The 26707-nt window shown below is 39.5% G+C and overlaps 1 protein-coding gene and 1 long non-coding RNA gene across 3 annotated transcripts in view; both read left to right on the top strand.

The window, feature by feature from the left end:
• DYRK1A (dual specificity tyrosine phosphorylation regulated kinase 1A) overlaps positions 1 to 8087 on the top strand; it is a 90644-nt gene extending 82557 nt beyond the window's left edge. For both annotated transcript variants that reach the window (XM_082052803.1, XM_082052804.1), the window contains exons 8-12: positions 837 to 983; positions 1361 to 1501; positions 1777 to 2083; positions 2406 to 2530; positions 3562 to 8087. In XM_082052803.1, the coding sequence (XP_081908929.1) occupies positions 837 to 983; positions 1361 to 1501; positions 1777 to 2083; positions 2406 to 2530; positions 3562 to 4185 (1344 nt within the window). In that variant the 3' untranslated portion in view covers positions 4186 to 8087. The remainder of the gene's footprint in view (positions 1 to 836; positions 984 to 1360; positions 1502 to 1776; positions 2084 to 2405; positions 2531 to 3561) is intronic.
• Positions 8088 to 14187: 6100 nt separating this feature from the next.
• Positions 14188 to 18582, top strand: LOC309442068. The gene is made up of 2 exons (XR_014184540.1): positions 14188 to 17457; positions 18104 to 18582. It is a non-coding gene; the product is annotated as an uncharacterized lncRNA (long non-coding RNA).
• The last annotated feature ends 8125 nt before the right edge of the window (positions 18583 to 26707 follow it).

The following is a 26707-nucleotide window of genomic DNA, read 5'->3' as shown; positions in this document are numbered from 1 at the left end:
CTATAAACTAGAAACTAGTCAGTGTGGGGTGAAGGAAGACACCAGGAGGTGAAATGAGATCTAGATTCTTTAGGTCAATAATAAGTTAATTTGGAGATGTTACGAAGCACAAATACTAAACCCCCATGTAATTCCTCATAAAAGTTGACTTAAGATGTCATAAGGAAGTACTAGTACCTTTGTGGGAGGTTCTGGATAAACTTGTATGTTACTTAGAATATAAAGTACGGTATGGTTGGTTGTCATTTGGTTTTGTTGGTTGGTTGTTGTGTGAGTTTGTGGTGGTGTGTTTGTTTTTGGAATATGCCTATGTTTAAGCCAGTCTTCAGGTTTATAATCAAGATAGAATTATCAGTCTTGTGAAATGAGCAGAATAGTTGGGAATGGAGGAGGTTATTTTTTCCCATGTGTTGTTTTCTAGTTCCTGGAATCACCTGATGATTTAATCTCATTTCATCACATGATAATTGTGGCTTTTGATCTTTCACTATTGGTTTTGTCTGAAGAGTTCTGTGATTCTGATGTGGCTTGTCTGAGTTTTTCTTAAGGTGATACCAGACTAAAATTTTGTTGTATGATTACCTGTAATTGTGTAAGATTATGCTCATCAACCTTAAAGTTTGAAATATTATCAGCATGAGTGAATCTGCATTTTTTTTGCGAAAGAGTGTGAATACTAGTATTTTCTTAAGAATTAACATTTACATATTTTTATTAATGTAATGTGTAAATACTTTTTAGTATGACTGACACCTTGGCTTTCCCTGCACCAAAAATGTGTTTCATTGTAGTTCTGTTTTGTAATACAGAGTCATAATAGTGTTCTTTTATTTCAGATATACCAATATATCCAGAGTCGTTTTTATCGATCACCAGAGGTGCTACTGGGAATGCCTTATGATCTTGCAATTGATATGTGGTCCCTTGGGTGTATTTTAGTTGAGATGCACACTGGAGAGCCCCTTTTTAGTGGGGCAAATGAGGTATGCAGCTATATTATGGTAGAAGTAATTTGATTATTTTATTACTTTTGTTAATTCTCTTCATTACTTTCATGTGTTTAATTGTAATGCATAAATTAAGTAAGTCAAGTAATTCTAAAATGATTCAACATCAGTGACAGCAATGTCTTGTGTCAGACCTCTAAATTGCCTGTTAATAATTTTCTGTTTCTGTGTCCCCTCTTTTCCTCCTTATTCACTAATTTGTTTTGTACAAACTGGATTTTTCTGAAACTAACAGTTAATTCAGAACTTGTCTAGGTGGTTAATATTTGTTTCCCACATGACTGTAGAATGTCACTCTGTCACACTACTCAGCTGTCTACATGTCCTTCACAAATATTTTTTGTTTGGAACAGGTGGATCAAATGAATAAAATAGTGGAAGTTCTGGGGATACCACCTACCCACATCCTTGACCAAGCACCAAAAGCAAGAAAGTTCTTTGAGAAGTTGCCAGATGGCACTTGGAACTTGAAGAAGACCAAAGATGGAAAAAGGGTAGGTTACATAACTAGAATGTGAATATGGACTGTCTCTTCAAATAAATATACATAAAATGGTGAGATGCTGCTTTGTTTTACATCTTACCTTACTGAAAATGTAACTTTGTTTATTATTGTTCCATGTTGTAAAACAGATGGATTAAAATACTCCTTTCCATAGCGTTGAATAGTTTTACTTTTATTTTACTTCCTTTCATGGCCTATTTAAACTATGCATGTCCAAGGCTTAATATACAACTTGTTTTCAAGCAATTTCTAACTTCCCAACAGGAATACAAACCACCCGGAACTCGTAAACTTCACAATATACTAGGAGTTGAAACAGGAGGACCAGGTGGACGTCGTGCTGGGGAATCGGGTCATACTGTAGCTGACTACTTGAAGTTCAAAGACCTCATCTTAAGGATGCTTGATTATGACCCTAAGACACGAATTCAACCTTATTATGCCCTGCAGCATAGTTTCTTTAAGAAAACAGCAGACGAAGGTACAAACACAAGTAACAGTGTGTCTACGAGTCCTGCCATGGAGCAGTCACAGTCTTCAGGAACCACCTCTAGTACATCTTCAAGCTCAGGTAAGTTTTTCTCATTAACTGCCAACAAAACTCTATTTCCTGATCTCATCACAGGAGTCTTTTGCAGATAAATATCCTCTTATTCTCTTTTTATTAAAAATGAATATGTCAGTTGTGCTTATCAAAACGATTATTTTAATCAGCTGGAACAGGTAGCTGCTTCAACAAAAAACAGAGAGTAGATGAGGAAAAATGTGAGTGATTGTCAGAGGTCTTGTGTATTTACCTTGGAGCAGTTTAAATATCTTCATGCTGTCATTGTTCTACTGCTGGCTTTAAATTTTGTGTCTCTTTAGTTATTGTGCATGTTATGATTTTATAGGTGGATCTTCTGGAACAAGCAACAGTGGAAGGGCACGGTCAGACCCCACACACCAGCATCGACATAGTGGTGGACACTTCACTGCTGCTGTTCAAGCTATGGACTGTGAAACACACAGCCCACAGGTCTGCTTAAGAAGAGCTTTTCTCTGTTTGGTTTCTATGAATTTCCTGAGAATATTAAATCCCTTTCATTTCACAATTGAAGGCATCAGAATTTGGTTTATTTTTTACCTCCAGCTCTTGTATAGCCCTTAGTATGTTAGGTCAGTTGCTTAGGCAGAAGTGCTGCAGGTAGCAGTAAAAATTTCCATCAGTTCTGCAGAGGTGAAGGTTTTGTATCATTAGCAATAAGTCAGGGGGAGCTGTCAGTGCTTCACCTTACATAGGACATAAGTGTACACAGAACTATGAATCTTCCAACCCAGTGAAGAACTAACTTGCACTTCAGTGAACTCCTTCTGGAGTTCTTACTTCCATTTTATGGTGGTCAGGTACTTCAGCAACACTATCCTTGGCTGAATTAGTGTTCAGTCAATGCTCCTTCTTGGAAAGAAGCAACAACTCATTTATTAATCACAAATAATTCAGTAATACTTAGATTTTAGTACAGAACAGAAAAAAAAAAATATAAATTCTCCTAATTAGCCACTGTAGTTTATGCAACAAATCAGTGGTGTGTAAATGGATCTTGCTATTTTAGTAATCTTTAATCACTTTTGTTCTTCCAGAGGTGTGGGTAGTCCTCCTCAAGTTCAAGATATGAACTGCATCATATTAATTTAACTCAGTATGCTGCTTGCACAGATGAGGGCCTTATTGTTCTAGGTGTTGCACAAATACTGTGCTGTTTATTACTTACTATCATGGAAAGCTGCTTGTGTAATTTTGACAGTAAGGTCACATATTGGACTTACTTAAACTACTTGTTTGAAAAAAGCATCCAGAATGTGAACTCATTTTTCTTAAGGTATATTTAGAAAAGTGTGTTAGAAATGCTTCTTAACTACATACTTATAGAATAGTTTTGCAACTGCAAGGTTTCGTTAACTTTTTTTAAAAGTTAGCATAAACATTAATAACTTAATCTCTCTCATATGTTGCAAATGGATAGATTTGAGTAAGCATTTTAAATTTTATTTTCCTTATTAACATAGGTTCGACAACAGTTTCCTCCTCCAATTGGTTGGTCAGCCACTGAAGCTCCTACACAGGTCACCGTTGAAAACCATCCAGTTCAAGAAACCACCTTCCATGTAGCCCCTCAACAACAGAATGCATTACATCATCATCATGGAAATAGCTCTCACCACCACCACCATCACCACCACCACCACCACCATCATGGACAGCAAGCCTTGGGTAGCCGGACCAGGCCGAGAGTCTACAATTCTCCAACAAACAGCTCCTCCACCCAGGATTCTATGGAGGTGGGCCACAGTCACCACTCCATGACATCCCTGTCTTCCTCAACTACTTCTTCCTCTACATCTTCCTCCTCTACTGGTAACCAAGGCAATCAGGCCTATCAGAACCGCCCAGTGGCTGCTAATACCTTGGACTTTGGACAAAATGGAGCTATGGACATGAATTTAACAGTCTACTCTAATCCGCGCCAAGAAACTGGCATAGCTGGACATCCGACATACCAGTTTTCTGCTAATACAGGTCCTGCTCATTACATGACTGAAGGACACCTTGCGATGAGGCAAGGAATTGATAGAGAAGAGTCTCCCATGACAGGAGTTTGTGTTCAGCAAAGTCCTGTGGCTAGCTCGTGACTAAACTGAAACTAAGTTTGTTTCTTGTGTGTTTTTATAGAAGTGGTGTTTTTCCAAAAACAAAGTGCAAAGCTGCTTGAATCAGAAGGAGATAAACTTACTGAACCGCTACAGGAGGGCAAAGCTGACTATTTTTTTAAACTTGAAAAGATTGCAAAGGGACAATGAAGTTTTTTTTGTTGGTTTTGGGTTTTTTTTGGTTGGATTTTTTTTTTTAAGATCCGTGTCCGGACCCACCTTAACGGATAGCTTAGTGGTATTCACCTTTTGCTACCCCCATTTTAACTTGCCACAACCTAGTCATAGTTTGGTTTTTTTGGGGAGGGTTTTTTTGGTCTCATTCAACAGGGGTTCTTGTTCAAATGTTAGTTGTAGTTGCAATCTAGTTTCTTTTTAAAGGCATTGCACATGATTTATAAAAAGGCCCTTTGAAGTTTTTGGGTGGGAGGGGAGTGAGTAATATATACTTTTTTAATTTTTTTTTTTTTTTTAGTTCCCCAAACAACCATGGGCACAGAAATGCAGTACTGTAAGAAAGAGGGACCTTCAGATTACACAAATATATACTCTTCAGCTGTAAAAAGGGACGGTTGTAATGGAGTTTGTAAGGCACATTAAGCATGCTAAGTGGCGGTGATCAGAACTCTCCTTTTCTGAATCTACTGAGGATCAAAGCAGCAATTGTAATGGGATTCTGTGGGTCTCATATTTTGGAGACCACAGTCAGTTAGTATTGAAATATGACTGGTTTCATAACTGAGGTGCACTGAGAAGCAATCAACGGGTCGGTCCTGGCCAGTCCTGGGGAGGTCTAAGTGGTGGTCTTTGGGATAACCTTTGGCCTTATGGATTTGGACTCTTAAGTTAGAAGAGCCTACCATTTCAGATGCAATCACTTTTGGACATGCTTTTGCAGACAGTCCTTAATGCTGAAAACACAGAGAATGGGTAATTCAAGAGGCCTTTCTTTTAAAATAGACTTTTGTGACCCACTTATTGTAAGGTATTGCAAGGTCACTTTGCGTGTGTCATAAAGTTGACTTCCTTATTGGTTGAAGGTCACAGGAGTAGTGGTTTGCGTTTGATGGAAATAGCTACAACTGTGTCCCTTCCTGCTTTTTACTTTTTTCTTTTGCTTTTTCTCGGCACGTGGTTTCTCCACCATTACTTCTGCACAAAGACGTCTTCTGTTCATCCTGAACATTTTTAAAAATGCAGAATTTTATGTGACTGCTTTTTTGCCTCACAATTATGCTGTGAATTTTACAAAAATTTATTTTCTTTTTTGATAATTTATTGTACCAAAGCTGTTTTTATAGCACATAGATGTCTGTAACCAATAATGTAGCAGTTCTGCACTTTGACACAAGGTGTAACTAGACCATTTTTAAATGTCAGTTGAAAATTATGGCTGTACTATTGCTTAAACAAAACTGGAACTGTTGTTGAATTCATAGCCAATACATTTACAGCAATCTGTGTACTGAACATAATAGGTCGACATCTACTTCGAGACTATAACATCTGTTACATTATAAATGTGTTCAGGCTTCTGAAGGTAAAAGGGACACTAGATCCAGAAGCTATGAAACCAGCAGTTGATTCTTGTATTCCTTATTAACATAATTGTAAACTTGAAGGCAAGACCTTGATTGCATGAACAGGTCCAAAATAATAGTCTGAGTAAAGCAAAACGCTCACATGAGACCTGAGGTTAGCAGGCTGTATTTAACAGGTGCCTAATTTTGGGGTAATGCTGCCTTAATATAACACAGTCAGCTTGGCAGTTGCAAAATTTATGGGCCCATTCAGAGATGTATTTGTATGAAAAGTAAAAGCTCTGTGAAACACATGTGAAAGAATGAGGGTAATTCATTGATTGCCCGTCCCAGATTAATGTTCTTTGCCCATTATATACTACAGAAGCAGTGATCTACCTCTGCCAGTAAACCCTTTTAAAAGTTAATTTAGCAGGAAATTCAGAGTTCATATTGGTCAATTCCGTGTGGCTAAATGATTTTTTCAAACTAAAAGGTGGAATTTTTTATACTTAGAGTGGCGGCACAGCAGCTGACTACCATGTAAATGGGAATAAATAATTGGGATTGCCATTTTTTGTAAATCATGATTTTTTTTTTTTAATCAAGTGATCCATATTCCTTCTGTATTGACACATCAACCCTGTGGCTGAAAGTGGTTTTTTTTGTTTTGGTTTGATTCTGGTTGTTTTTTGTTTTTGGTTTTTTTTTTCAGTAATTCGGAAAAGTTTACAGGATTTGGAAGGCTGTCACCTCAGAAGCAGGACGCTGAGTTTAGCATTATAAAAAGGAATCCAGTACTTACTGCTGTCTAGGAATATAAGGGTAATATGAAATCTGGGTAATTCTTGTGTGCACGGGTTGCCACACCTTAGCAAGCGCCAAAAAACATAGCAGTTAAAGAAAAATATCTACACAAAGAAGAAATCATAAAATTCAGTGCTTCTGCATACTGTGTTATGTTACAGTCCAGTTTTGTGTGCTTTACTACACAGTTTGGTTACAGGACTTCTGTGCATTGTAAACATAAACAGCATGGAAAAGGTTAAATACCTGTGTTCAGATTGTAAGATCTAGTCCGGACTTGCTGTGTATATTGTAACGTTAAATGAAAAGACAAGCCCTTTGTATTATAGTCATGCAGTCTTATGTATGATAAACAGTTGAATAATTTGTCCTCAGACTCTTTACTGTGCTTTTTAAAAAAGAGTAATTTAAGAAAAAATGTAAACATAGTAAATCTTCCTATGCAATTAACCTACTCCAAGCCATGGTATGGTAGGTATCATTATACTATAATATGTAAATATCAGATACATTGAAACAGACTTAAAAATATGAAAGTAAAAGTTGGAGGCATAACAGATAATTTTGAGTTTTTGATTGAAACAGCAAGGTATACAAATCATTGGTGTATGAACACAGCTCTGCTTCATTCTGATGGACTGTGCTTGTAGTTTGAGTTCTTCATATTATCATCTGTTAGTTTGAATGTTCTTATATGCGCTGCAGCTTTCTACCTATTACAGACTAGCTGGTTTTAAGGCCAGAAGTGACTACGGTAATGAAATAACCTGACTGGCATGCCGTTACCCCTAGAACTCAATCTAGTTACTTCTGCATCATTAAGTCCCTATCTTTTGGGTGCAGTAGAACATACTTTTGAAAAAGATAGCTGATTTTCCTATAGATTCTTCAAGTGGGAGGATTTTTTTCCGTGTCTCTTGAGTGATTCAGCTAGTTTATTTTCCATGCTCTTGGTCCTCCTTCGGTTTTAGGACTGTTTAGTTACAGCCGCTGGCCATCAGATAGCTGGCTGCCTATTAGAATAATTAATAACTACTCTAGTTTTGAACTGTTTCACTTTATTCACGTAAAAATATGTTAACTTCAATAACCTGTGTAGATGGAGTTCCTTAAATCTCTAACTGTAAAGCTTTTATGGCTCTTCTGAAACTTCAGATGTTTTAAAATCCATTCTAAAGTGTGGACATAAGAACTGCATACAGCACCTGATAGTAATGTCAGTATTGCTGTGTGCGTGTAGTATGTGCAGGTACATTCTTGAACCTTTCAGTTTATATCTTTGCTTGTTTGTTTATACCTCCAAGGATCGCATTTTTAAATCTTTCAGTCTCAGTTATTTGCATTAAAGATTGTAAATTTAGATGGTTATCCATCATGATTCCTAAGTCCTTTTCAGAACTGCTGCTCTTCCAGGATGTAGTCTTCCATCCTGTAAGTATAATGATGTCTGAACGGGACTGGTTTACAGAAGGGTTGGATTCACCTATAGATGTGACTCGTCTTCATTGTTTATCACTCTACCATCATTGTTTTCATTAAACTATCGATGTGCTTATATTTTATTATTGGAAACTGAAAAATCTTAAATACCTGTGAAGATAACTCGTGTTGGAACCCATCAGAAACATCCTTTTATAATGAGGAAGTAACTTAAAACGCTAGTCTTCTGAAACAGAGTGGTGAATATGTTGTGTTGACTTATAGAACAAATATATTTCAATAAGACTATTATATGGAACTTCTGAAAAGTATGGAAGTATCTTTCTAGTCTAAATTACACAACTGACTGCAAAGTACAGTTCTTGCTGAGTGCTGATCTCATAAGGGTAGTTTGTGTGTGATCCAACGTGACTTTGGCAAGTGATGTCTTTTACTTTGAGGGATGGATATTAGAATTGCACCGTCAAGCAAAGAAAGTCACCTTGCCAAATTTTAGTTTTCTGTTATATATCCCTGGTTTTCTGGGGTTCCATAGAAGCAACCTTATGTTGAGAAGTTTGCAATTGATATTTATTTGTCCACCTCATAATGATAGTTGGACTATTTTTTTTTCCTTATCGATTAAGATACCTTGTTTTTATTTCAACAGTTATCCATTCTAGCCCTGTCAAATATATATGATCTGCCTAGCCCTGAGAGATTTTGCACTTTCTGTTGTTGATTATGTTTTATGCCAAATGTTACGGAGCATCACAGAGTTCAGTCACGAGATGATCATTGTGGCTGTCCTTGAGGTGAAGGTGATAGACTTCAGGAGAAGGTGATACACTTCATAAGCCAGACAAAGGCTGCAATTAGAATTTTAAACTTCAGGCCCTGCTGCTGAATGGCAAAGAGAAAATGCAATTCACTTTAAGCAGTGTTCATAGGTTCTAGAGAGAAAGTGAGGATAGAAGATTTAGAAGAGGATAAGGGTTGGAAATGAAAGGATTTTGTGTGTGTGTGGTAGTCTAACCAATGTGAATAATAGAAGGAGGGGAGAGAAATACCCTTAGCTGGTGTGGAATTGTGCTGACCTTAAATGAAAATGAGACCAAGGGATTTTTTGGTGTGGTCCTGGTCCTAGGAGAGCATGTGAGGGAAGCCAAATAAAAATCGTAATGCCTGTGTTGAATGAGGCGTAACAGTTCTACTTTGAGTGGAAAATATGTTTTTCACAGAAGGTTGGATTCCAGTAAATGAAGTGAGATATCTATAAAGTAGCTGCATATTTTGGTTCAAGATAGATTTGAATCCAGGTTCTTTTATTAAGTGCAAAGAATTGGGTCAAATCAGGAAGTTTGCTAGAGAGCAGGCATTAGAGTTGGGATGATTTTATTGTAATTTAAAAAGGCTAAATTGAAGAAGGAGGCTTTGATTTCTGACAGCAGACCAAACGATATGCTGGCAAGATCAGACTGGTAGCAGCAGCAGCAATGGTTAGAGTAGAATGTCAGCATGTAGGCAACTGAAGGGATTTTAATTTATTTACTAACTAGGGCTGAGATGTGTAGATTAAAATGGGCTAGAAGCAGAGCCTAGTGAGACCTTACAAGAAGCAAATCACGGTAGATGTTATAAATAGAGTTTTAGAACTATAGGAATAAAAAAGGAAAAACGCAAGCAATGTGTGTTAGTGATCATCAATTAAAACTTGTACATGTGTTCAGTAGGATGAGAACGGAAGTGAGGCTGACCAAAGACTAAAAAATTGTTGCCATGGAGTAGAAAAGGCAGAGGATCTATATGTCCTAAAAGATGTTCTATTGTGGATCTGCCTTAGGTCCTCATTCCTAAGACAGGATGCCCTCTGTTTCACAACAAACAAGGTTTCCTCAGCAACAGTGAAAAGTATTGCAGAAAGATAACAATAAACAGTGTTACAGGTAAAAGCTGCTAAACCTCAAATAGAAAACTGACATCTAAGGAGAACAACCTCAGCATTTTTAGTGTAAATAGCAAAAAAGCATCAGCTTTTTTTTTTTTAAATTAAGGCTAGTTATTTCCTTACTGGTAAGACAGAACTACCTTTGTTGCAAAAATGTAATAAATCCTTCCAGGAAGAGTATATGGACTATATTTGGCATTCTAAACCGAATTCCAATAATCCTGAAGAGCAGGTGCATCCAGGGCTGGGCAGGTTGGTCTGAATCTCAGTACTGAGAAACCCGCACGTAGATGATGCTCTTTGGACAACTGGATGCCACGTGGCTTTAGGTAAACAAGGCAATGCAATTAAGCTCCTTGCGTAGTACACTGGAATTTTCTTCTCTTTCCTGTATACCTTCACAAGAGGCGTTTGTCATCTCTGGTAAGTCGTGCAGTCCTGCTCTTGCTCTCGAAGTGCTCCACTGGAACAACTTCAACAGGAATTTCTGCTTCCCACTCCTGCAAACTCCAGCATCCTGGAATACAATTGTCCTCATGTCTTGGCGTATGTTTTGGTTATAAGGGCATACTATTTTCTAGAGCACTGCATTTTACATGTGAAATTCAGTTTAAAGCTGTTTGGTTAACACAGTACAAAAATGTTTTGCTTCCATCATGGTTTTGCATGCAAATGGACAAATCTCATGGAATTGTGTACTGTAAGGGAGTCTTGAAGCATCTCCTGGGAACATGTTGGTCTTCAGTATAGATGCTTTTATAATACATGCAATGTTCTCTTGAATACATTAGCCATTTGGATGCTTCGTTGCCGCAGCCTCCTGGCAGTGTCTCATGAAAACTTTCTGGGAAGACACTGTTTTGCCAGAGGAGCAACAGATGAGCAGTTTTACTCCTGCTAGAAAAAACCCCTACGTCTAAAGGATTGCTTAATTTTTTAAAATCATGTATGCATTGCTGTTTATAATTTGTACTGATATCAACATTTTAATTCAAAGTATTTATTTGTTAAAGGGTATTGAAAGTTGGTATGTTTGCAGGACACTCTTAACGTGTTTGCATTGCATATTTTCATTCATCTGTGTAGTGTCAGCCAGTTCTCACTGCTTAAAGCAAGGGTATGGCAGTTGCATATGATTTTGAAGATGTGGCTTGGTAGCTTGCTTTTGGATTTTTCAAAAAGAACTGGGGTTTCCTACTGCTATATTGGCTTTCGGCAGTGAGCATGCAAAGAAATTTGACTCAATTTTCAAGGCAATCCATAGATCGATGTCTAAAAAAACTACTGTGAGATGAGGAAAAAGTTAAAAACGTTGCTTCTTAAATCCAGTTTTGTGTGATTATCACAGAAATGAGTCCTCCTGAGCACTAGTTTATGAATCTTTTGCAAAATCTCATGGATTTTAAGAATTTATTGAAACTTCAGATCTATGGGGATTCCATGTGGTTTTGAGTAATAACAAGAACAGCAGCATAGATATGCCAATAGAAATTAATAACCAACCTCCTGTAGGTGTCCCCGTGAGAAGGTGGAGGAGAGGAGATTAACGTGACAGATGTTGACTGTCAAAAGGCAATTAGTTGGTTAGTGACTGGAAAATGATGTATGAAAAAATAAAAGCTGAGCTTGTTTATTCTGAAGAAACTAATTGAAGATGTCAAGCAGAAAACCTCTCCTCCCAGACTGCCTTCTTCAGGATCTCTCTTCCCCTCGCCAGCAGAAGAGGTCTGTCTCTCACAGACACTTGTTCAAAGCCTCCCTCTTCCTTCAGATTTTCCTGCCAACTTGTAGCTCATCCAGGACTCCCTTCACAACTCCTTCCAGCATAAAATGTCAAAAGTTGGCAGATGGGAGTTAATAATTTTGAGACTACGGAGATGATGATGAAGAGGAGTTTTCTTTACCTAAAGCAGGCAGAAAGTCCTTGAGCAGAGCACATTCTGAGCTATTCTGTGTTTTCAACATTGAGAGACCTTGGAGTCAAGAATAAGCTGAGGGAATTTGGTTTTCAAAGCTTCAGTCTCACTTATCTCCCAAGACGCGGCTGGCACAGTTTAGTACCAGTGGGATTCCTCCTCTTTGCTGCAATGTGCCAGAGCACTTGTGCATTTTTATTTTCATCTGAATTGGCCTCCTTCCTGTATAAAATGTTTGCCTTGTGTATGAGGAAATGCCATCACTTTTTTGTACGCTGTTAGTATTTCTTCCAAGAAAAATGCTGTATATAAGTTTATTATATTCTGGAGTAACCCACTTTATTGTACTCCTCTCCATGTATGCCATATCACATCAGTCTGGTAGCTTCAGTACACAGAACTAATACCTGTTTGTGAAGGGGCATTTTCTCTATCAACAAAATACGCTACAGGCTGAACCGTGACAGTGGCAGTGCCTTGAGATCAGGTGTGTCCACAGAGGTCACTTTGGTACAGTGACAGCCTGAAGGTTTGTGTCCTGATACAACCTCAATGACCTGGGAAGACAAATGCAGAAACCTCAGTAGGCAGAGCTTTGAAAATCAGAAATGTCATATTCAGAGTTCTTTCATGGGGACAAAGAGAGTTGCTTGTCTGAAGAAAAACATAGTATCTTTGGCTAAAATAATTTTAATACCCTTTTCATTTTCAATAGGAGCCGTAGTTCATTCCCCTCTTCATAAACAATAGTATCACTTGGCCTTTTCGCCCCCCAGAAGTTCCCATCCTTTCTCCCTGCTGTTCACTCTCATGCCCTTCCCTGCTTTCCACTCTGACCCTTGCACCCACTTGCCTACACTTTTTTGCTTTTTCCTCCTTTTCCTGTCTTTTAGCCTTTTTTTTTCCCCACCTTTGCTTTCCCTGCCTTTTCTGTGTCTTTTCCCTACTGTTCCCACTTCTTTTCCCTGCTTTCCTCTGCTACTTTGCCAGTCTCTACTTTTCACTGTATTCCTTTCCTTTCCTGTTTTTTCCTGCCTTTTCACAGCTTTTCCTGCCTCGTCCATGCTTGTCTTCCCTGCTTTTGTTCTCCTGCCTGTTCTTCCTGCCATGCTTTCCACACTTGCCTTCCTCCCCCCACCCTCTTCAATACTTTTCAGGTCTGTCAACCCCCTCTCCTGCTTTTCCCCATCTTTTCCTCCTTGTTGCTCTTTTCGCTTCCTCTTGGATCCTTCAGGTTCAACCCTTCTCTTACTTTTGGTGCGTTCCGATCTTTTCCCAGCTTTGTCTCTTTCCCCTTGCTTTGACTTCTTTCTTTTACATTTTTTTTCCCAAATTTTCAGGCTGTTTCTTTCCTCCTGCCTTCTTTTCACTATGCTGACTTCTTTTCACTGCCTCTTTCTCCTGCTCATTTTCCCTGCCTGTATTTCACACTTCCTTTTCCACCATTCCTTTTTGTTGCTTTCCTCCTTCACTTACCTTTCACTGTTTTTTTGTTTTGTTTTGTTTTTTTTGTGTTTTGTTTTTTTTTTTTTTTTTTTTCCCCCACTGCCTTGCCTCTCTTTCTAATGTTTTTCAGTTCTATTTCCCCTTCCTTTTCAATGCTTTCTGTGTCTTTCCCCTTCTTTCTGCCTACTCTCTCCTCAGCCCCCATCACCTCCCCTCCCACCCCCGCATTCTTTTCAGTGCTTTTCAGGTGTTGTCTTCTTTCTCACACCAATGCCTTTCAGGTTTCTTCTCCCTTCCCCACTTTGTTTCAAATATTTTTCATGTCTATTTCACCCCCTGTTTTCTGGTCACCTGTTTTCCCATCCCCTCCCTGCTTTGACTTCCCCTCAAACTTTCCAGGTCTTTTTTCATCTTTCCCATTCTTTTGGTGCTTTCCATTCTTTTAACTGTTGGGCCTCTTTTCCCTGCATTGATTTCTTTCCCATACTTTTCTCATCTCTTCCTTGCTTGGAGTTCTTTTCCCTCCCGCCTCTTGCTTGCTTTCCGATTTCCTGGTCTGTCTGTCATCTGTGTCCTGTCCACACGTCCATCCTGTCACATGTGCCCCCCCTGCTTCCCCTTGTGTTCATTTAATTGCTTTTCACTGTTTTAAAGTATTTTCACTGCTTTCTATGTCTCCATGTTCCCCATGTTCTCTTGTTTTCCTTATTTGACAACCTTTGGCATCCTTTCCCATCCTTTCTCTCTTTTGACTTGTTTTCACTGCTTTTGTGGTCTTCTCTGGCCTTTCCCCTGCTTTTTCAGATCTCTATGTTTACCTTGCTTGTCTTGGCTTTATCTTTTACCTGCTTTTCTCAGCTTTTCTGACTTCTCCCTTCTTACCTTTCTCCTCCCTTTACCTCCTTGTTCTTTCCCTGCTTTTCAGGGATTTGCTTTCCCTGCCCCCCTGCCACTTCCTTTTCTCTTCACTGTTTTGATTTCCCCACCACCACCACTGCTTTTCCCCACTTTGACCTCCTTTTCCCTGCTTTTCAGAGACTCTTCCTTGACTGCTTAACTGTTTGGTTTTTTTCCTCTGCTTTTCTCCTTGTCATCTTCTTGCTTTTCTATCCTTATCTTTTCCTTCCTTCCTTTCCATGCTTTCATTCCTGCCCTCTCCCTGCTTTTCAGTGCTTACAGACTTGACTTTTCATGTTTCTCTGCTTTTCTCTTCTGTTTTACATACTTTTTCCTTCCTTTCCCCTGCTTCTGCTTGCAACATCATTGACTTCACTGATTTTTCAAGTATTTCCTTTCTTTTCCCCCCTCCTCACAGATTATTGCTACTCGGTCTTTCCCTGCTTTTCTTGCTTGTACTTCTTTTCCCCCTCTCTTCAGTGCTTGTCACTGTTTTGACTTATTTTCACAAAGGAAAGGAGGTCTTACTTTCACAAAGGAGGTCTTTTCCTCCTTCCCCAACTTCTTTTCCCTGCTTTTCACTGCTTTGATTTCTTTTTACTGCTTTCCGGGTCTTTTAAGTTCTTTTCCCTTCCCTTTTTCTCCCCACCCCCACTTCCCTTTCATTCTTTTCCCTGTTTTTCCCTTCTCTTCAGTTGTCTATTTTTCATTGCTTTTTACTACTTTGACTATTTTTCACGACCTTTCAGATCTTTTAAATTATTTTCCCTTCCTTTCCCTGCTAGTCATTGCTTTGACTTCTACTGGCTACTCTTCTGGGTTTTTTTTTATCTCCTTCCTGCTCCTTTTTCCCACTTTTCATTGTTTTGACTCTTTTCCCAGCCTTTTGCTTCTCTTTTTTTTCGCTGCTTTGGCATCTTTTGCTGGCTTGATTTCTTTTACCAACCTTTCCCTGTTTTACTTCACCCCCTTCTCCCTGCTTTCCACTGCGCTGACTTCTCCTGCATTTCAGGTTTTTCCTTCTTTTCCCTTCTCTCCCCGCTTGCCACTGCTTTGACTTGTTTTTGTTGCTTGTCAGTGCTTTGACACTTTTTTGCCGCTTTTCAGTGCTTTGACTTCTTGTGGCTGCTTTTCAGGTCTTTTCCTGCTTCCACTCCACCACCCCGCACTGTTTGCCTTGCTGTTCCCCCCCCCGGTTTGCTGTTTTGACTTTTTTTCCCTGGTAGTAATGACTTTGATTCCTTTTCATGGCTTTTCAAGTCTCCCTGTTCCCCTTCTTTTCCCTGTTTGTCACTGCTTTGACCTCCTTTCACTGCTTTTTCTGGTCTTCCCCCTGCTCTTTCCCTGCTTTCCCTGTTTTCCCTCCTCTTCTTTCCCTGCTTTTCAGCCTTTTCACTGCTTTGACTTATTTCAACTCTTTGGGGTTTTTTCCTTAGTCATTATTGCTTTGACTTCTTTCCACTTTTTGCTTTTTTATTTCACCTCCTTCTCCATTCACTTCACTTTTCAACCTTTTTGCTGTTTTTTAGATCTTTTCTCTTTTCCCTCCCTTTCTTTGCTGCCCTTCCCTGCTTGCCCTTCCCTGTTTTTCACTGCTTCTCCCTGCTTTTGGCTGCTTTTTCCTGCTTTCGCTTTATGTGGCCCTCTTTGCTACTTTTCAGGTGTGTTTTGTTTTGTCCCCCCATCCCCCCTTCTCTGCTTTTCCCTTTCCTGCTTTTCAGTGCTTTATCTTCTTTAGGCTCCTTTCCTGGTCTCTGGTTTTCCTTGCCTGTCACTGCTTTGACTACTTGTCCTTGCTTTTCATGTCTTGCAACGTCCTTTCCCCCCACTTCTTTTCTCTGTTTTCCCCCACTTTTACTGCTTTTTTCTTACGTACTTTTCACTATTTTGAGTGCTTTTTGCTGTTTTCTGTTTGCTGTTTGTTTTTCACTGTCTTGTTGCTTTTCAGGTCTTCCCCTCATCCCCTTCTTTTCCTTCTCTTCCCTTGCTCTCTTTTCCCCCACTTTGGCTTCTTATCTCTGCTTTCTAGGTCTTTTAACTCATCCCTCACTCTTCCCTTCTTTTCCCTCCTTGTTTTTCATTCCCCCTTCTCCTGTTTCCCTTCTCCCTTCCTCTGTCTTTCCTCATCTCCCTCTTACTCCTCCTTCCACTTCCTCTTTCCCTTCCTGCTTTTTGCTGCTTTTTCCTGCTTTGACTCCATGTTGCCAATTCTCACATCTTGTCCTTTTCCCTCTGATTTTCCCTTCTGTGCTTCTTCCTGTTCCCCCATGATTTGCATGGCTTTGACTTTTTTTTTACTGCTCTTTGGCTTTTTTCACCCCTTCTTTTCCTTTCCTTCTTTGCCCTTCCCTTCTGCTCCCCTCTTCTCCCAGCCTTTTTTGCAGTTTTCCTCACCTTTTCAATGCTTGTCCAAGACATGCACTGCTCTGATTTTGCCGCCGTTCAGCTCTCTGCCTTTTCCTCCTTTCCACTACTTCACTTTCTTTTCATTCCTCTTCCTTTCTTTTCACTTTCTTCCTCTCTTTCCCCTTTTCGCCTTTTCCTTCTGTCCTTTCCTCCCTTTCTTACAGATCTCTCCTCATCAGCATTCCAGTCAACCTCTCTAATTGGCTTCAGCACATGGAAAAGGAAATAAAATACATCTAAAAGTGTATGGACAAAAATAAAAGTGCTGATTATCATGGAAACATCTATTTTTACTTTGATACCTCAAACCTATTGCGACGTTTTTATCCCCAGTTAAATCCATTCCAACCACTTGACTGTAGTATGGAGTTGATCCCGTCAAGAGTCAGAATGCATCCTGTAGTTTGCTGGTACAATAGAATGGTGATGTTTGTACGTAGAGGCTTGCAGGTGGAGGTACAGGGGAATAAAAATCTGATCTAACAAAGGAACCAATTGATCCTTGAATAAATCATGCAGCTGAGATTTGAGAGATGTGGTATTCTAATCTTGCATGGCCATAAGGGTTCAAAGAGAGACTCCCATACCCACCATAGGGGTATCTCTTCTTTCACGTGATTTCAGAATAGACAAAGAAGTGAAAGAAAAAGAAAAAAGAAGCCCTGTGCACCTGACCTCTTAAAATTACCTTATGGAGCACTAAGGATTCAAGATTTATCTGGACAAGCAGAGAATCCAAAAGGAGGAGCAGCGTTTAGGTTTCTGGCTTTGGAGCATTTCCTAGAAAAGGAGACGGATTAGGATAAGGCCACTTGTACAAAAGTGCGACGTGAAATGGGTGCGAAGTATGTTCTGTTAAGATGAAAAAAGCAGAAGGGTGGCACAAGGCAAAGAGGTAAGAACTCAAGTTGGGAGTTAACGTGGGGGTCTTGGTGGCTGTGAAGAGAGGGACGATGTCCAAGCATTCTCCACAGCAGCACTTCATGCTTTTGAATGTCTTGGTCACAGGCAAAATGGTGCAGATGGCTGGAGGTGGCTCTGCAGAATTTATGTGCTTCTCGCAGATTCATCTCTATGGGAACTATGGACATGTACCAGTTTCACATTGGTGGGGCTTCATTTCATGAGCAGTTACCAGCGACTTTCATTTTTGCCACTTTTTCTGTAAGTGCAGTAGGTGTGCAAATTATTAGTTAAAGAATAAAATAATACAATGGTAGTAAGAAATCCTTTCAGACACACTGAAAAGTTAATGTCACGCTATTTGGCTGTCATCACAATATTATCATGAACTATTTGATTGCTAGTATTTGTAGGAACCACGTTATGACAGTATTTGAGTGTCACAAAGTATTTGTAATAGACCTAATGTCATGTTCTCAGTTTTCTAATTTCATTGGGGGAAAGGCAGGAGAAAAACATTAACCTAAGGCTTCTAGGTATATTTTACAACAAACTGCAAAAACTAGAAGTAATGAAACATCCAGAAGATATACTTGTTTCTACATTTTTTTAAATGTCTTTTTTTTGTTGTTTTTTAGGAATCAGAGGATCAATATAAACATGATATAGGCCTTAAATGATACTAGTTACAGTTTGAAAGCAAACACTTGAATATAAACCATATAGATAAAGGAAGAAGAATGAGAGAGATGGAATAAGGAAAACTGGAGTTAGTACAAAGAAGTAAAGAAGCAACCTGAAATGGATGAAAATTATAGCATAATTTGTTTTTTGAAAGTAGCGAACACTATTGGGAGAGTAATAAGTCACACAGCAGCACAGAAAAAGAGAATTTGAGACAGGATGCAGCAGAAAAGAAGACAAAGACGTTCAAAGTAGAATAATTGTATGTGAAGGAACATTAATGGCAAAGTACAGCGGAGAAGAGCTCTGAGAGAACCTGTTTCCACCTTAATTCCTGGGACTCATTTATTTATTTATTAAGTTAGTCTTCGGGGAAAAAAGAGCAAAGAATAAAGGGAAAAGTGCAGAAAAGTGTTGACTTTATTCAACCTTCTACCATTTCTCCTGTCTTTTTTTTTTTGTCACCTAAAGAAAGGCAAAAGGGGTGAGAGAGGTTTGTCAATAAGACTGTTGCGTTTAAAACAGAAGATTTTCAACCTATGGATGCCTGGAAACCGATATACTTTCAAGTCTGTGAAGTTAATAATGGGAAGCAAGTCTATTGTCACTAGGTTAAAATTTGCCTTTTCTAGGCTACAGAAAGTACAAGGAACTGGAGCGAAGCATGATAGGAAATGTAAACTCAGAACCTGGTCACTGTGATTTTTGGTATGTGAGATGGAAACATGAGATGAATTTGAGAACTTCAACTTTAATTCTTGAAATATAATCATTTGTTGATTAAGTTTCATTATACTTGGTTTAATTGGAAGTGAGCAGTGCCAAGTGGTGGTTGAATTATTACACTAGCTTTTTGCCCTTGAAGTTCAGATTTATAATCTGAATTACCAGTAAATTATACTGGAGGAGCCTGTCGTATTTCCAGTCAACATTTATCTATACTATAATGCTATATTGCATTTTTTTTCTTATACTATATCTACCAGTGAAGCATCAAGACCCTGACAAAATCAGTTATTTAGGTACATTTTAAAGATTATTTTAAAGATAGTTTTCATGTATATGTTATGATTTGACAGTGCAAGAGAGTATTTGTTCAAATTGGGGTTTATGGTTGTGTCTGGTTAGTACTTTCTGTCTTCCGGCATCCTCCTTTAGTACCAGTCTTTCAAAGAAAAGTGCAAATTCTGGTAGAACATATAGCACTTGTGAGGGAGATAAAGAGATCATCTAGAATTTTATGGTCCATAACGCGTGTAGAGAAATCACAATATCTTATACTAACTTGGAAGATCTGAGGCAGCCTATGAATTAAGGAGATTTAAAGTGGAGTCAGCCTTCCCCCTGCCCGTGCCTTTCTTTTCTACCAATGTGACGCATCACAGGATTTCATTCTTTGCCTCTTCAGTCTTGCCTCTGTGACAATATCTCATCCCTGAGGAGGATGAGATATTTTCCATTATAAGGTGAATATTCACACAAGTTGTGCAAATAGTTCAACAAATGTCCATAAAACTTCATTTCTGGAAGCACCTTTGGAATGAAGTTTAGTGGCTTCTGTGTTCAGAAAGAGCAGATACATTAAGTGGCCTCAACTAATCTAAAACAAATTTTCTGCTCTGAAGTAACAAGTCATTATTGAAAAGGCTTTTTGGTATTTACACAGTTCTGATTATTCTGATTATTTTATGTATGCTATATCACTCATTAAGGTCTTTTGGCATCTATGGTAAATCCATTTTGGTTTATCTTTCTTTCATCTTTTTGTGACCTCAGGTCAGCATATCTGGTCTTGATCTTTCTGAAAATGAATCTGCCTCTTCACTATTTCTTTTTGGCCACACTATTGCTGATACAAGCCAGGATGCTGTTGGTTTGCTTGGCCACCTGGGCACACTGCTGGCTCATGTTCAGCTGCTGTTGACCAACACCACTGGGTCCTTTTCCACCAAGCAGCTTTCCAGCCACTCTTCCCCGGGCCTGTAGCGCTGCCTGAGGTTGTTGTGACCCAAGTGTAGGACCCAGCACTTGGCCGTGCTGAACATCATACAATTGGCCTCAGCCCAACGATCCAGCCTGTCCAGATCCCTCTGTATCTGTCCTCCAGCAGATCAACACTCCCACCCAACTTGGTGTCATCTCTAAACTTACTGAAGGTGCACTCAATCCCCTTGTCCAGATCATTGATAAAGAGATTAAACAGAACTTGCCCCAATACTGAGCCCTGGGGAACAACACTCATGACTGGCCACTGACTGGATTCAACCCCATTCACCACGACTCTTTGGACTCAGCCCTCCAGCCAGTTCTTTACCCAGTGAAGAGTACCCCTGTGCAAACCATGAGCTGCCAGTTTCTCCAGGAGGATGCTGCGGGAATCAGTGTCAAAGGCTTTACTGAAGTCTAGGTAGACAACATCCACAGCCTTTCCGTCATCCATTAAGTGGGTCACCTTGTCATAGAAAGAGATCAGGTTAGTCAAGCAGTACCTGCCTTTCATAAACCCATGCTGACTGGGCCTGATCATCTGCTTGTCCTGTACACACCACACGATGGCACTGAGGATGACCTGCTCCATAGCCTTCCCTGTCATGGAGGTCAGACTGACAGGCCTGTAATTCCCAAGATCCTCCTTTTGGCCCTTCTTGTAGATAGGTGCCACATTTGCCAACCTCCAGTCAACTGGGACCTTCCTGGTTAGCCAAATCTGCTGATAAATGACTGAAAGTGGCTTGATGAGCATCTCTGCCAGCTTCCTCAGTACCCTTGGATGGATCCCTTCTGTCCCCATAGACTTGTACATGTCTAAGTGGTATAGCAGTTCACTAACCATTTCCCCTTGGAGTATGGGGGCTTCATTCTGCTCCCCATCCCTGTCTTCCAGCTCAAGGGCTGGGTACCTGGAGAAAGGGAACAGGATGATTCCTCCACCATCTGTGTAGCTCTGGCTGCATACAGAAGATTCATACCCACACACATAAATAGTTTCTACTCTTGAAGAGGTGCTCCATGGGAGGCTGAGGGGAGAGAGAGATAACAGGACTCTATTTTAGAGGATAGAAGTTACTGGAATGCAAAGGAAAGCAATAACAATATTTGAAGGGACAAGCAAAAGGTCCTGGATTAAGACCTCTGTCCTTACAAGACATTTGGAAAGAGGGTGATGAACACAATGGCAAATCCCATAAGTGACTTGGGATGGTAAACGTGGGCAAAGTGCATGAAAGCTGTGAGAAACTTGAGAGGCACCTTACCAAACTGGGGAATTCACTGAATGGCATGTGGCCTGCAGTTGGATAGCTGGAGCTCAGAGAAAAGGTCTAGGGGGAAGGACTTAGAGAGGAGTGAGAAGAAAGGATGAAGGGAATGGAAAAATACTCATGGAGGGAGACTGAAAAGACTCAGGCTTTTTGTTAAATGAGAAGGGACAAAAAACGTATAGAGGAATTAAAAATATAACCTGGTATGGTGTAGGAGAACCTTCCACTCACCTTTTATTAGCGAAATATTGTGAAATTGTTTTGCTTGGAAAATTGAACTAGAACTAAAGTTGAAAGTGACGAAGTCAAAGCTTTTCTATGCTTTACTCTGCTAAGGCAATATAACTCATTGCTGTAACTCTCATTGGAACCAAGGACTGAAAAAAGCATTGGGCAGCATATGGATAATGATTAATTAAAATTAATGACAGGTACTGAAGAGGAAAAGGACCCCCAACCTTGGAGGCATTAATGAGTCCCAATTATTGAAAGTCAGGAGAAAACTTCCTTGCTACTTCTTGATACAAAAAGCTGTCTGTGCTCTTTTCTACTGTAGCTGCTCTCTTTGAAATGTGGGTGCTTGCTGTAGTTGGGGACAAGATAACTAAGATCTTTTCTATGACTATGTAAGGGCTTTATGAAAGCCTGCCTGTCCTGCAACCTTCTCCTTCATCACTGAATCCACATTCAGCTTCAGCTGTATTACATAAAAAGCTTCTTGTCCCTTGTTTTTGAATGTGGGCCAAACTCACACAGCTGTGAGTTCAAGAAGGCGTGTTTTAAAATCCGAACAAGACAGAGAAGGATTTAGGAGGGGTAATTGGAGAACCAGTAAAAAGTAGATCCAAGCATGCACATTTCTACTGACTTGTTTTTCCCTAGTTTTGCAAGAAAACCCTGACAAGGTAACTCTTCATCATTGTCTGAAATACATTTCAGTCCAACTCAGTGGAAGGGCACATTTGGAAAACCTTATGAAATAGTTGAATTGAAGTGGGTTCTTAACACATCTGACATGATTTGCTCATGTCTAATTATAGCTACTGCTCTGTGTGCGTGTGTTTGATTTTTGCAGGGTGGCTGGAGTAGCTGTTTCGCTTGGCAGCGTGTGTGTTGGGCTGCCACCCTGCTCTTCATTCACTGAATTCTGACACTATGTTTAGAAGCACCAGCCATCCAAATTATAATGGGCCTCATACTTTGCATTTAGACTGCAGAAGTTAAAGCCAATTAAAACAAGTGCCTCAAGTGCCTCAGCATTTGATTTTTTTTTTTTTTTTTAAATTCATTTTAACATGTTCTCTTAAGGGAAATTTTAAGGGAAATTTTTAGTGAAATCTATTTTGATGTGGTACACTGAAGATGCATTTATTAAACCAGCCTACCTTTTAAAATTCAGTACACTTCTCATGCAGTCAATGTGATTTCCTCTCAAGTATTAATCTAGAAGAAGGAGACAATATTTCTTAAATTTGGGATTGAAGAGGAGGGAAGGAAATGTCTACAGACACATAACTTCTTCATTCTCCCAACGACACAGGCTGGAGCGGTACCTGCCTTTAGGCCTGTGAGGGGAAGTAAATTTACGTGTGTGCAGCCCCTTTTCTGTTTGTGCTGAAGAGATGTCGACCCCTGGTTATTATTCGTGTGTGTGTGGGGTGAGGATAAACGCACCAAGCTGATTCTTGAAATTTAAGCTCTATACTCACCTCTCTGCCAAATTTGCAGCGTAGCTTTAGACAAACCACTTAACTACTTCTGTCTCAGAGTTACTCACCTTGCAAAAATCTATAATAATGAAGCTTTTTTTTAAAGGTCTCTTTCAGTCTGGCGTCTCTTTGTTTATGATTTCTTCAAGAAACTTGAATAATTTCTCTTATGGGCACGAACTGACACCATAGCAAATACGGCAAAATATTGTGCTACTCTTGACTGAGTATCTCTGTTCATTCACTCTGTAAATGGAGGGAAAGAACTGTGTAGTTCGTGACTAGTCTCAAGTAAAGAGACAAAGCAAAAGCTTACAATACTCCGTCTGCTGAAGAAACAAGAAAACCAGTGAAAGTATATTTGAGCTGAGAAGTTCTGGACTTTGTCTAGGTGTACCATGAACAAAAAAAAACTCACAAGGCTGAATTCATCTTGGGAAACCTAAAAGGATATTTTGGCATTCATTAAGGAATTTTAAAAGCCATTTGCTACAAACTACTGAAGGTGGAATTTGTGCTGTGTTTCTGGGGGCAGAGAACAAAATTGCTAACTCAGTCTATGATGTTTGAGGAGAACATAATTCAAGAGAGCGAAGACGTATGCGGTAGATCAGATAAAGTGCAGGGGCTGCAACTGTCAGCACAGAAATAACTGAAAGTGAATTTGAGGTAAGAGATATGAAGGATGAGCAGCTATTAATAATAATGAGACATTGAAAAAACCCCACAGCCGTTGATGGAAGAAATTGGAGACTGTAATGCTATTAAAAGGATTTATAAAAATAGTAAGATATGTTTGCAGGGGATGTTTCTCAGTCATGTCGGTGGAGTAATGGAATATAAAATGCAAGTTTCTACAGGTGGCACATTGGAGGCCCATAAGCAAGTTAGAGCTCTGGAGCTAACCAAAATCCACAGCAGAGGAAAAATCTTACAGAAACAGCTGAACTGCTGTATCAGATGACCACAGTGAGACTACATTTGGTATAGCATGGAAAGCAGAAACGCTTGTACACATCAGTCAGGAGTGGAACGTGATGGGAAGAAAGCAGTGGATAAAGCTCAAAGAAAGTGAGGAATTTAAGCTAGCTCCTCCCTGCACCCCCTTCCCCTCCCCCGCAAAAAAGAAAGAAAAATCCTATGAAAACCACCTAGTCTTCTCATGAAATTATGATTTTTAATGGGCAGGAACCATTTTTCTTTTCCCAGTCATTGAGTCTAGACAAGAATATGAAGGAAAAAAAATTGTGCAGGCTCAGTGGAAAAGGCGATGTGCCAGCTGGCTTGACTGATAACAGAGTTTTTTTTATTAAGTACAACTGAAAGAAGAGCTCTCTGGCTGATAGTTCCCTCTTTTCTTCACAGTGAAAGTTAAAGAAATCTGTTTGCATGCATTTGAACATCTCTGGCCTGATATGTTATTTATAGGAGAAACATTTTCCAAAAGCAACAACAACAAAAATATTTCCTTTTCAGTATTAATATAATAATACAGCATGTCATTATGGTAAATTGTCAACCAGCAATAGCATGAACGTTTTGCATAGAGTACAAAATAGCACAGAGGCCTTCCTGCATGTCCCTTAGACCTTCAGCTTCCAAGTTACCCGAGTCTTAAGAAATCTAAAGAAAAGCATCATTTTACATGGATCATGACAAGACCATGGCAAAATAAAAAATCCCTCTACGAAATGGATTATTTCACATAAACAGTCCTTCTATTCACTCCTGTTGAGTGAGAACCAGGGGAGCCTTACCAAACCAACAAGGTTGGGTTTTTTTTGGTTCCAATTGAAGCAAATTTGCCTAGAAAGACTTCATCGAGCTCTGCTAATGGCTCGTGGTCATTGCATAAGAGCAATCTCACATCTCACTTGGAGGGAGATGTGGCTCCCCTCGCTGATCTCTTGGGCAGAAACAGCTACATACAGGCAGCAGGTTGTGCGTGTCTCTGGAATTAGGCTGGGAACTTGCACACCCTGGTAATGATTGTTCAGCGAGGAGTAAATATAACATCTTTGTAGTCCACCATGTTAAATGGAATTCAATGATGTGTCACTTACAAAACCAAATGGTTTTAAGATGATCCTGCAACGTGCTGAGTAGCTCTTATAACATTCACAGTCTAATTTGGGAAAGGTATTTGTGCACACCCATGACCTTAAGCACACAGCTCCAGTCCCATCCTCAAAGACAAAATTTCCTAAATTGGTGTTGCAATACCTTCAGTTCTCATAGGAAAAATTATAGAATTAAGATGAAAATCTTGATGAAAATGTTACTGACTTGCTCTGCTTCCAGCTTACTTTAGCAAAACTCAAAAAGCATTATTGCTGCATGTTACACTAACAAAACATGCATGTTGTTTGGAGGGTGTAGGCTGGTGTTTCATTTGTACAACAGCAACTGCTTTCTTATTTTTTTTGCAAGATGATACTTTTCTCAGAAGAGTTAGCTAATATTTTTCCTGTCCCTGGTCCTTTTATAGAAGTCATCAAATGTGATGTAAAATTTAGCATGAAGGGAGTAATAATCTATTGACATAATATAAAACTATATATATGTATACTCAGTTCTTTAATACCAGCAGGGGACTGAATCATGGCTAATGCTGTTTCTCATCATCTTTGTTTTCATAACAAAATCAAAGCTGAGAAACTTATTTTCAGTTATTTACCAACTTAAGAAAAAATGTGTATTAGAAGTCAGGTGTGGGAGTTGCTGTGTATTTTAATGGCTCATAATCCCAAGTTCCTTCTCTGTTCATTTTAGTACATTGAATTTGCTTACATTCCTACCTGCTTTTCATGATTTTTATGAAAAACACTTGGAATCCAATAATTCAATCTGGATATTTATTTTAGAGGGGATATGATACTTTCAAGTATTCTGAAGTCCACTCTCCTGTTGTACAAAAAGCAAACACAAACCAAATATTTGCAAAAGGGTGAAAACTAATTAGAACTTTGGAAAACAGAAGAAATGGCTTATGGAAAGGTAGAAGGACCTTTGCTTTTGTTCTTTTCCTTCCCTTGTACCCAAAAGGACTCCCCTCTCTGATCTCTCAGACACATTTTTATTCTATCTTCACCTTTTTCTTCCGAACTGTGGGGTGGGTTTTGTTTTTTTTTTTTGTATTTTATCACAGCACAGGTGCTCTTGCCCATCTTACTCCCTTGTCCATCTCTTGATGTGCTATTTGTAGCCACTGTCATCTTTCTGTGCTGTCCCTCATCCCACCCTCTCCCTTGGGCAGAAGCACCCTCACAGGGATGAGGAGGTTGTCCTCCAAGAAAGACTACTGATGTCTTGAATTCTTCTTCCTGTTGGCTTTCTTGTGTGGGGTCTCCTAGAGATCAGCTCTCTAAAGTTTGTTCTTCAGCATTTCTGCAAAGGTGTGCCTCAGTCCCTCCAAAACTTATTGTGGGAGCTTATCAAACCTCTTGGATCTCTTCTCTTCCCCTTCGCCTTCCCATCCCCACCCTGTCCTTTGACAAAAAAATCTGTGTGGAAAACTCTGTAATCTACCTCCCTGCGCCAGCCCTGCCTTGTCTGTCCCTAGGGTCAACATCACTAAAACTCAGCTTTA

This window comes from Streptopelia decaocto (assembly GCF_964273445.1).
Source record: "Streptopelia decaocto genome assembly, chromosome: 1".
Lineage (NCBI taxonomy): Eukaryota > Metazoa > Chordata > Aves > Columbiformes > Columbidae > Streptopelia > Streptopelia decaocto.
This window is presented reverse-complemented; position numbering and strand designations above follow the sequence as displayed.